This window comes from Lygodium microphyllum, chromosome 10 (assembly GCF_053477565.2).
Source record: "Lygodium microphyllum isolate KBCC chromosome 10, Lygodium_microphyllum_v1.1.10, whole genome shotgun sequence".
NCBI classification, from domain to species: domain Eukaryota; kingdom Viridiplantae; phylum Streptophyta; class Polypodiopsida; order Schizaeales; family Lygodiaceae; genus Lygodium; species Lygodium microphyllum.
Genome location: NC_141144.1, coordinates 66,195,363 through 66,207,640, shown reverse-complemented (window position 1 = coordinate 66,207,640; position 12,278 = coordinate 66,195,363). Strand labels below are relative to the sequence as shown.

Genomic DNA, 12,278 nt, shown 5'->3' with positions numbered 1-12,278 from the left:
ATTTTTTGGTCAACAGGCTTGGAATGGCCGTTTCAAATAGGGAATGGCAAGGGGAACGGCAAGGAATAGTAGGGAACGGCCTTGGAAACATTCCTTGGCCGTTTCACCTCTCCTTGGAGAGTTTGGAACGTGTTAGGCCGTTCCTACAAGCCGAACGCCCGTTCCTTGTTTCTATCTCTATAAATGTTGTCACCTAATCAGCAATGCTATCACCAACCCTTGATGGGTGTGTTCCTATTGCAAAGGGCCTCTGATGGCTTTCACCTACTACAAATGTTGTACTTTACACAAGGAAATCACTAGCAACTCCTCTCTCTCTCTCTCTCTTTCTCTCTCTCTCTCTCTCTCTTTGAGGCTGAATACACTAAATAAGCTTCTCCAACCCCCAAACAACCTTCTCCCCCATTGCATGGGCATTTTTGCCAAGTGACAACCTTCTAATCCCATTTTCCAGCCCTAATGGATGAGTTCTTGCTGTGCCTCCAAAGGGCCTCTAATAATTGTCGCCTGCTGCAAATGTTGTACTCTGCACAAGGAAATGATTACCAGTTCCTCTCTCTCTGTCTCTCTCTCTCAAGCTAAATACGCTTCTCCAACCCCCAAATAGCTCTCTCCCCCCATTGCATGGGCATTTTTTCCAAGTAATGCCTTTTAATCCCATTTTTCAGTCAATTAATTAATTTTCAGAATTAATTAATCCTGAAAATTAATTTCATCCCTTTTAACCTTGCCCAAAAATAAATGTGCCCATCCACAATTAGATTGGCTATGCCATTTGCAATCCTCAATGGTCCCCAACCTTCGTTGACCCCCTAGAAAGGCATTAATTAATTAATTAATGCTAGTCCTTGATGTCAACACTAACACTTAATTACCAATTAACTGTCCTAGGGCCTAGACTTATACCACTTGACAACCAAAGTCGAGCTAGCATAACTTATCACAACTTTTGCCTTTGACACCCACTACTTCCTTGTGTTACCATGAAATAACTATGTGTTGACACTTAATTGCCAATTAATTGTTTTAGGGCCAAAACCGACGCCAATTGACAATCAAAATTGAGCTGGCATAACTTGTCACAAATTTTGCCTTTGACACCCCGTGCTTCCTTAGGGTCATTAGCTTATTACCATGAAATAACTACCATGTGCATCACATGCCTTGCAACCTTGCACATTTGATTATTAATCAATTGCTACTAGCAAGGTTAAAGCATCTCAAAAATTACACGTCCTTGTGACATCTGCAGCAAGGAATGTAGATTTCATGTCAAAATTGCAACGAAAGTAGGAACGTATAAATAGAAGCTAGAAATGCTAAATAGCAAAGATAAAGTGATGAAAAACTTGGACTAATAATGAATAAGGCTCATATAAATTGCCCACTACATGTGCTATTGTGGTTAGATAGGTCATGTCGAGAAATTAAATAAACTAGAATGACAAAGATTTCTAACTAAGAAATTAATCCACCTAATATTGAAACTATTATTTTGGAATATATAATCCACATGTTTACACTTGTGACCAGATAATACGATAGGTTTCAACAAATCATTGATTGATACCTACCTAACACTCCTAGCATATATTTCTTTTGATCTGTCACATTACCAACCCCCATATGGTGTCTTGGTTTTGGAACTCGTAGAAAATTAGTCCCTTTATCCTAGAACCTAGGGTCTATATAAAGGACATCCTAAATTGCGAAATAATATGTCTAGACAAACTAAGAAGTGATGACCATAACATGATTGGCCACAACTAACTAAAATGACTAAATTAACCATAAATGACTTAAATGAATCAAAGTTACATAATATCCCACACTAACTCAATACCAAGGCTCACAACCAAGAGATTAATACCAAGGCTCACAACCAAGAGATTATGTACACACACTACTAACCCCTCTCTCTCTCTCTCTCTCTCATGCCCCCCTTCCCTTCCTACATTCACCCCCCCCCAATAGACACACACAAGTTGAAAGCAAAAGTTTTAAGTATAAATTTGTATGTTTTGGGTATATTTCTTTACCATTCACAATAGCCAAGGTTTAAGCAAGAATTCAAATATAAATCGCTTATATATTTTGTATGCATTTCATAACCATTCATAGCTCTTGTTGACTTACTTCAGTAGCACATATATATTTTGTGTATATTCCATAATTGTTCACAAGGGCTAACGACAGCCGTCTAGGACCTCTAGAGCAATAGATGATAACATTTTTGTTGTCTCTCCAGCAACTAATTTAGGCACCTATGCACAACAAAATTTAGAAATTTCTCTCTACAACTTTCTCACTCATTGTCTAACAATCCGTCTGTTGTTCTTAGCTATTTCCAGCTGGATGCGAAAACCCTAAGTTACAACACAACTTAGGGTTTTCACAACCACCTTCAAATCAATGCCCAATTAAAGAAGACACAAGTACTTGGTGCAACAACTAAGGGCATTAATTTGCAGTTGATCTAAGGGATAGCGCTTTCCCAAATTATCATGGCCCGCATGCGAGAGATTGAAGACCCAATCTAAACACAAATTGTTGTTCAATCAAGGGACAAATTGTGCTTAAGCAGTGCCGGTCATTTATGACAGCTATTTGTACTAAAGATTGAAGGAGATCAACCTATATCTCAATATACTTCAACCTCATAGCACTCAAGATAAAGAAATACCACAAGGAGCACCAATTATTGGGGCCAATTGACTATCCCTTATCCAAGATTAAGTGGTAAAGCACATATCTCCAGATTTGTGAATTTAATGCGTGCTGTAATTTGAATTAAATCAAACTACCACCACCCTTGCTGTTGAGAAACCCTTCACCCGCAGTTTGCGGTTTTTTGTGTTTCTACATTTTGCATTTAGGGTTTGCAGCCCCAAAAAGGGGCGCCATCCTAGACTGACTGTGCCTATTTATAGGCTACTCTCTCATTCATTCCTCGCGGCTGATTCATTCAATCCATCACCTCTTCTCTCCAGCCTCTCCACCACCCTCACACCCCTTCAAGAGGACATTGCGGTTCATGGTTCGTGGCTGTCTTCATCATCTTCCTTCTGCTATGGCACCCTTGTTCCCTTGTATCACATTCACTCCATGATTCAAAACTTAATCATTCCATTCATCAGATTTTTTCTTCTCTCCTCTTCTCTTCTCCATGTTTGCCAAGTTCACTCCATGTTCCTCCCCGCAAACCCTACTGTCTCGCTGGTACATCATCTTTTGACACTTGCCAAGGAGGAAGGCTGACTTCAACCATCTATTCACAAACTACCTTCCAAAGCTGCTTGTGGTTGAGGCGACTAAACTAAGTATGCCATAACTTGGAGTAAGACTGAGAAGAAAAGAGAGAGAATAGAAGGTAAGAGTTGTATTCCTAAGCTTGTAAACACCATATTCCTCCCTCCCATAGCCCACCACTTTCTATTTCTAGCCATCTAGAATCCAAAACAACTCAATATTGAACTCTAGCTTGAGGCCTTAAAACCATCAATAAGTAGTCCATTTTAATTTTCTATTCAAGCAACTCCCTATCCACAATGAGTGTAAGGGGCTTGATGAATTTGACATCTTGCACAACATTCGAGAACATTGGAACAAATTTTGCTTCAATTTTTCAACATTGGAACTGTTTTTGTGCAAGATTCGAGAAAATTAGAACAAATTTAGCTTCGATTTTTCAAGATTCAACTCCATCATCAACATTCAAGCCGTAAAATTTTAAGTTTCTAAATCTCCTTTTACTTTCCTTTTGTGTTGCACCTATATTTGTACTTTGGATAGCAATTAGCCAAAAATACTTGCAATTTTATAGCAAGCATTGGCCGCTCAAATGGTTGGCACAACACATTTAGCAATGATGACAAGTTGGATGGAACCATCCATTCCATGTGGGCCTACATGATGATACATGTCTTGGTTACAAAACAGCTTTGGGGATATGTATTTGGTACAAAGAGAAGGCTGCATTGCAAGCCCTGTTACACAAAATGATACGAGTTCACCTAGTTGGTCTTCACTCACTAGTGGGAATCATCACCACCTGCTCCTCTCATAGCTGATCAATTGAGATGGATGGACGAGATGCCTAGCCACATGCATTGATTGCATGATGCACATATTCAATCATGCACAATGGCCATGCACAATGGCCAAGGACGCTTGGGAGAAACTTGTCTCTTTGTATCAAGTACATAATGAGACACGTGCTACCTATTTGCGAAAGCAGCTCGAGATAGAGCATATGATAGACAATGTTTCAATTGATATATACATCACTCTTGTAAAGGGCCTTCGAGAGCAAGCTAATAACATTGATATGGTTATCCCAAATGCATCTCTTGTTTCTACTGGCTTGGCTGGTCTACTAGAATCATATCAGAGTTTATTACTACACTCCACTTGCTTGCCAAAGGAAATGCCAATCCATACTCATTGAATGAGTTGGTTTGAGTAAACATGTTAAATCAACAATTTGGTAACATGCAGATTTCGAGAGGTCATGATAATTCTAGAGGTAGGGGAGCTTTAGAGGAAGATGTGGATGGCACAACAAAGGTTCTAATAGTTCTCAATTTGTTTATCATTACTATGGAAGAACAGGTCATATTCCCACCCATTGTTTTGATAAAAAGGATGATATTCAGAGAGGCAAGTTGCAGGAAGAAAATTACGCATTGTCTTCAAGACAGGATGATAACAAAAATGAGCATTTGTTTGTCAAGGAGCATATCATGATTGCAAGAGAAGTAATCACAAGTCAATAGCTTCAATATGACTATGGATAATCAAGCATTTGCAACCAACCACAAAAACAAGGGGAAATCACAGCAACAAACTCACTCTAAGCGCAAAGGCAAATGTCTTCTGACTCTCAAAATACTAAGGATGAGGATTAAAAAAAGAAAGGATACAATTATTGTAGAAAAAAGGCCCATGTCATTGAGAAATGCAAGAAAAGAATTGCTACTCAAAAGAGAAAGCAATTAGGTGTGACAATTGCTGAAAATTCAGCAAATGTAAAAGATGCAAAAGCACATTTGGCTAGTTTGAACATCAAACACCCTTATGCCGTTATTGTGCATTGCTTGCATGATCCTTCATCACACGATTTGTTTCTATCAAAGGCTGAAAATAAAAATGCATGGTATTTTGACAATTGCATTACCTCCTATGACTTGTCTGTATCATATAGAGAGAGTCAAAAAAGGATATCCATCATATGCAACCAAAGACATTGAACAAGCCCCCATTGTTGCAGTAAATAGGGGTGTTATCATGCTTCAAAAGGTCTTGTATGTGCCAGGCATTAAAGAAAATTTGCTTTCAGTTGTAGCCATTGCGTGTGTTGGTTTTAGAGTTCAATTCCATATGGATCAATGCAATGTCTATGATTAGTGTGGTGAAGATGCTCTCGTCATAGGCACATTGTACAACGGCCTATATCAACTCAATTTGTAAGAGAAAAAAGCATCACAGGATGCATTACAAGTTTATATCCCTATTATGGCTGACAACAAGTCATGGCATGCTCAATTTGGGCATCTCAAGTATAGCAATTTGCTTCACTTGAGAAGCAAAACTATAACAGTTGAAAGCACCTACTTATAATGTTTGTGAGAGTTATATATTCGGCAAAATGCATCATGCCTCATTTTCCAAAGTGGATCTATGCATGCTCATCAAATATTACAGCTTGTGCATAGTGATGTTTATGGACCCATGCACATCAACTATATTGAGAGATACTATATTTTCTAACCTTCGGTGATGACATAACCCATCATTGTTGGCTAAATGCATTGAAGCACAAATCAAATATGCTTGCATCCTTTAAATCCTTCTTGGCCTTGGCTGAAAATGGAAATGGTTACAACCAATTAGTCTCTGTACTCTCATCATGGGAAATCATATGGCTTGAGTTCAACACTGTTTTAGCTAAAAGGGGAATTAAACATCATTGTATTATGCCTTGCACACCTCAACAAAACCATGGTTGAAAGAAAAAATCAAACTCTTTTGGAGATGACACATTGTATGCTTCACACAATAAGCTACCCCAAATTTTTGGCTTGATGTTATTATGTTTATTGTATATGTGTTGAATCGAAGCCCCACAAAAGTATTGAGTGATTGTATGCCTTATGAGTCTTGGCATGACCCTGAATCATATCTGTGTCTTTGGTTTTTAGCATATGCATTGGTACAAAAACCAAAAAGACAAACTACATGATAAAGCTATCAAATGCGTTTTCATTGGTTATAGTGCAAAACGTAAAGAGTACCATTAGTATCAACCCTCTAAAAACAATTTTTTTAAAATAGAGATGTAGTTGCTGAAAATGTAGGTCGGCCCTTTCTTGATAGTAGAAATCAGCCACTCATTGCTTTGATGGATATGTTTGACAGCTTAATGCCTCTATTTCAGCAAGGTGCACATGAAAATAGTCGATTATAGCCACATATTAAAGGGGTACAGCAGCAAAATCAGCTCCTTTTGCATAAAAATCAGTAACTTGATATTCAGCCCATTGATCAAGACATAATTGATGATGTTATTCATTATGAAAGGGCTGTCATTTAAGAGACTAAGCATGTTCCTAGATGGCTGTTAGATACTTTACAAGATAGTAGCACCCTACAAATCTTCCTAGCAAAACTCCGGCAGCCATTAGACATTCTCAAGGTTGTTTTGTTGCACGACTCTTGTTACAACTACATGCAATGAAGAAATCATTTCTTTTGATGATGCTTCTCAAAGTGAGCATTGGATAACAGCAATGTAGTCAAAGTTAGATTATATAAATAAAAATGGCACATGGGAGTTATGTAACTTTGCTTCTTGGCAAGCGTGCTAAAGACACAAAGTGGGTTTACAAACTAAAATGCAACTTTGATGGCAGCACTAATCACTACAAGGCACGTCTTGTTGCCAGAAGGCATGCCTACCAGCATGGGATTGGCTATGATGAGAGTTTACCCCCGCTTCACGTATGACTATGATTCGCAATATTATTACTTTGATTGGCATATGCATCAATTGGATATGAAGATTGCCTCTCTAAATTACATGAGGAGATTTATATCACTCTCAACTCGACCTCCTACCTTTGTTTCAAAAAGGATCAGAGGGCGAGGTGTGTTGGTTGCAGAATGCCTTACATGGTTTGAAGTAGGCACCTAGGGCATGGTACGAGAATATACATCCTCAAATGACTACTCTCAATGTCAATAATTTACACATTGAGAGCACGCTATATGTCTGCAAAAATGGGGATGATCTCTTGATTTGCATTCTTTATATAGATGATATGCTATTCATTGGACCCCGTGACATGCATATTGCAGCCTTGAAGGCTAAATTACAACATGCATTTGATTTTATAGATGTTGGCCATTCACAGTATTATCTTGGCATTTACTTTGCTCCAATTGAGGGGGACCATTGTTTTGGGATAACCTAAGTACATTGGGCAGCTCCTTAAGCATTTTCTGATGCAAAACTGCCTGTCTATCTCTACTCCTATTGAGACGAGCCATGGGGCTACACTTTGAGAATGCAAAAGATCCATTTCATGCTTTTCTCTATCAGCAAGCTATCAGATATCTATTATACTTGTGTAACACACAACTAAATATTCAGTTTAGGGTTTCTTAGTTGGCATGCTTCGTGCGCAGCCCTAGTACTAAGCATTGGCAAGCAATAAAACATGTCTTTCATTATCGTAAAGGCACTCAATCATTGGGCCTCTTCTACCCTACAGGCAATTCTCTTTGCGTGTAGCAATGATTGGGCTGGTTGTTTTGACAAGAAATTGTCCACTAGTGAAAATTGTTTTATGTTTGGCAATTCATACATCTCTTAGCTAAGTAAGAAGCAATCTACAGTGGCCGAATCTAGTTGTGAGGATGAATGCAAGGCAACATTTATACCTATATTGGAATGTGTATGGCTCAAATGCCTTTTGGTTTATCTCAATGTGGGACAACAATTTTCCACCACTATCCATATCATCAATCAAAGTGTTATGGCAATTGCGATGAACCCAATATTTCACGCTTGCACTAAGCATGTTGAGGTGCATTAAGTCAGAGAGAGGCTCATCCAAGGAAGATTTGACTTGGTTCATGTCCCTGCACAAAACTTGACAAATGTATTTACTACAAGTCTTTCCAAAGAAAAGTTTGAGGCCTTTCACAAGGCTTTAGCCTTACTACCATTTGGGGATTAATTTGCCATTCCTTGACACCATTCACACCATTCACTCCAAGAGGGTTTGTTGCAATTATTGTGTTCCTCCATTGTTCTTGTGTGCATGCTCCCTTATTCACAAGCACTTTCTACCTTCTAACTCAAGAAGTGTTTTCCCCTAATGTGAAAATCCTTCTCAAGTATAGTACTATAGTATTTACTTTCATTCACTCATTCTCGCATTAATAAATGTGACATTCCAACACTTTCTTCTCTCTTGTTTAGCACTAAAACATCTCCATTTAGCTACTCACCAACAATATTAAGCATCAATCCAATTGTACATTTAGGCTCCTCAACTTTCTAATCCTTATTGCCATCTATATGGTCTATAAACTTATGTTCTAGGCATTCAAGGGCCATATACACCTCTTGTTTACAAACAACTTATTTATTTACACCCAACAATGCCTTTCTTTAAGAGTTGTTTTGCCATTACCAATGGAATTTTGACTTGCTTACATTTCTGAGAGGTTGACTTAGACTACTTCTCACCTTGTTGACCCTTATTGGAGGAAGTAAGGTTTCTAGGATAAATACTCTTAAGTATGGTTGTAAAATAATTACAATAAGTAGCACTGATTAAAACCCATAAAGCCCAAGAGACAAGGCACTAATCTACTCATGCACGACTAAATAATGTGCTAGCAATTCATGCTCATCCTCTATCACACAAGCTTTAAAATGAGCCCTCAGTGCTTGGCTCTTGGGACCTAAGCCATCTTTCTAATTGTCTACTAGACTCTAAAATCCTCGAGTTGCAATTCATGCTTGCCCTCACTAGCACAAAGTTAATTCATTAATCATTCATCTTATGGTAGACAATGGAAGTTTTTTAGTTCATGTTTGCCATCTTTGTTTCCAACAACACCATCACAAACCATAAATTTGCATTGTAGATCAATTGCCATGTGCCAAAGGAACGCAATATCATTAGCATTGTCGTCCTTGTCTCCATATCAAGAACATACTTCACAATGGTACTATACTATACAGCCTTCACATAATTCATGTTTTTATGTCTTTCTTAGAAAGATTGTACATTATCAAACACATATATGACTTCAATCAACGATGAAGATGCTCATCCGTCTCTCCATCCAACTGTATCAATAAACATGAGACAAAAGAACAAGCAACTCTTTACAACCTCGTATCTCCAAATGGGGCCAATGAAGAATAAAAGCAAAACCCAACTTTCTTTGGGAAATGAAAGGTGTTCCACACCAAATGTTATTTTATAAACAGGATGTGGAGCTGAATCCGAAAGTGGGTAGAAACTCGACAATACTCACACCACATGGAAAAGTTGAAAACTGCCAACGTTTGTACATTACATAAACTGAAAATTCATTTTGAATTACTGGTCCTTCCTCCAAATCACTGCAAGGTATTAAGTCCCATCATAATGCATTTGCTGTAAGCACGTAGAGTTTGGGAACATGACAGAGAGTTGACCTGACATTCTCATTCTCTGAATACTTACAGCCAATGGATGATTGCACAGAAGAACAGAAACTAGATAATCTACTTAACGTTCACATTTACTTGGATGTTTGTTGAATTAAACAACTTTTCCTGACTATCTAAAAATATAAACTTATGTCAAACGTTGGAAAGTTGTCTAAGATCTGTTTTACTCAATGCGATACTTTCATGATAAGATCCACCTTTAAGGTGTTCATTCCTCGGTAATAATTCCCTTAATCGGACTGACTAGTTTCCTTCCCACTACAAGCCCAATTTCAACTGAGCCTGGTAGGATATTTTCATCTGCTTGTGCCAATGGCAAAACAATTAAAAGAAGGACGATCAAGAACGGAAACTGTTTTGGGAGTTCTTTCATTTTGATCCTAAACTCTAATCAGACGCCACCACGATTAAACCGGCAGACTCGCGTGCAGGTAACAGAAACGACGGAGAGAAGCTTACCAGGGTCACAGAGCCGATAGAAATCCTGTACTTCTGCAGGAAGGAAAGACGAACGAGTTAGACAGAAACGAGAAAGAAGAAGAAGAAGAAGAAGAAGAAGAAGAAAACAACGACAACGAAGAAAATGAAGAAGGAGAAGGAGAAGGAGAAGAAAGGAGCAGAAGACGCAGTTTTACCGTTCGTGAGAGCTTTGAGAAGGGCAGCACGACGCCCCTTGTAATCCCTGAAAATTTCTTCGACTGTGCGTGGATTGTAGCCTGCTTCCATGGACGAAGGCCAAACACACAGAGCTCAGAACCAAAAACAATCGAGTCACTGCACAAAACAAAACGCACCGAAGGCGAAGAAGCTCTCGTGCAAGCTGTGTGTGTGTGTGTGTGTGTGTGTGTGTGTGTGTGTGTGCTTGCTTGCTTGCTTGCTTGCTTGCTTGCTACTGCGCATGCATCAACGCAAGGGTCCGACCAGCCCGAATGCCACAACACTCTCTCCTTCTCCTCCCCCCATAATTCTACGTCGGAGCACCAACAAAAGCTTTTTGAGTATCAGAGGGAAAAAAACAAGATGAGATCAATCAATCGGAAATCCGCTCCCAAAAAAATTAAAAATTACTCCCTCTGGACTCTGCCTAGCAAGCACCCCGCCAAATTAATAATAAACTGTGATGTCCCTTGCAGTGTTGTGTTCAGGTTTCATGTTGAGTGAATCGCGACGATAGGAAAACAACTCCAAATTTTAGTGGTGCGGATACAAAACTATACTCTTAAGGCTTTGCCATTTGGCAAGAACTTCGAAGTTTCAATAGAGGACATAAAAGATTGGGGTCCTTGTGGGAAATGACCCTCGAAACCTTAGAGCGAACCTTCAAAAGTATATGTTGAATGTTTCCTGTCCGTTCTCACACAAAGTCCCTTGCAAACTAGAAGTGGATTTTTCTTTCCCGGGGCGTTGAGAGAGAGAGAGGGAGGGAGGTAGAAGAAGAAAGGGAGAGAGGGAGAGAGAGGGAGGGATGGAGGGAGAAGAAGAAAGAAGCTCATGAATAGTGAGCCATAGTTATAGAGTTAGGGTAAGGGATCAGTTGAAGTGTCCCCTAACTTCTTGGCCCTCTATTTTCACAAGCTTAAATGCCATGTATTCACAAGATTTAGTTTGGTGTATCCACGACACCAAGGCCTAGAAATCTATATAGGATGTAAATGGCCACTCCAAAAATTTATTATCGAGGTCTAATGAATGGACAACTTCAAACTCTCCCAATGGGATTGGATGTTTAACGTCTATTACCATCACAACCAATCTTCCTATCTTATAATTGACAATTTTGCTAAAGCAAATACCTAACCCATGTGGCAAGAGTTTGATAACTTCCAAACCTCATAATGCTCATTATCTATACAATATTATCATTTAAATTGTGGCTTTGGTATTAACTAAAGTACTGGAATGATTTCAAATGCTCATTATCTATACAATATTATCGTTTTAATTATGGTTTTGGTGTTAACTAAAGTACTAGAATGATTTCAAATGTAGCTCCCAAAGCTATTTTCAAATTTAAATCCAAAATATATAGTTTAATAGTTTAACTGCTTTTGTTAGGGAATAGATTGGCTCTCTCTCTCTCTCTCTCTCTCTCTCTCTCTCTCTCTCTCTCTCTCTCTCTCTCTCTCTCTCTCTCTCTCTCTCTCTCTCTCTCTCTCTCTCTCTCTCTCTCTCTCTCTCTCTCTCTCTCTCTCTCTCTCTCTCTCTCTCTCTCAACACATATCATAAATGGTAAGAAACTACATTAGGCAACAACAACAATAGTGGAAGAGTGGTTGTCCCAAGCAACTATAGTGATGGAGAGGCCATAGCATGCAAAAATGGTGGCACTGCAAGTGAGGCTAGGGGGGAGGGGGGGTGCAATAGCAATGCCACAGGAGTGAACGGTTTTGGAAATGGATGATAGAACAAAAGAAGTCTTACTAATCTATACTTGATCATATAAATGATAGAGTAATTTCATATATGTAGTCCAATCCCAATTAAGTTTAGCATATCCACTTTAATCTCTCAAGATTATGTAGTTTTACCCATTGACTCTTTCATT

At 38.8% G+C, this 12,278-nt stretch overlaps 1 protein-coding gene across 1 annotated transcript in view; it reads right to left on the bottom strand.

Moving 5' to 3' along the window:
* LOC148030105 (PHD finger protein ALFIN-LIKE 4-like) overlaps positions 1–10,901 on the bottom strand; it is a 31,107-nt gene extending 20,206 nt beyond the window's left edge. The window contains exons 1-2 of the mRNA XM_087686366.1: positions 10,369–10,901; positions 10,193–10,225 (exon numbers count right to left, since the gene is read on the bottom strand). Of these exons, the coding sequence (XP_087542492.1) occupies positions 10,193–10,225; positions 10,369–10,459 (124 nt within the window). The 5' untranslated portion in view covers positions 10,460–10,901. The remainder of the gene's footprint in view (positions 1–10,192; positions 10,226–10,368) is intronic.
* Positions 10,902–12,278: the final 1,377 nt, after the last annotated feature.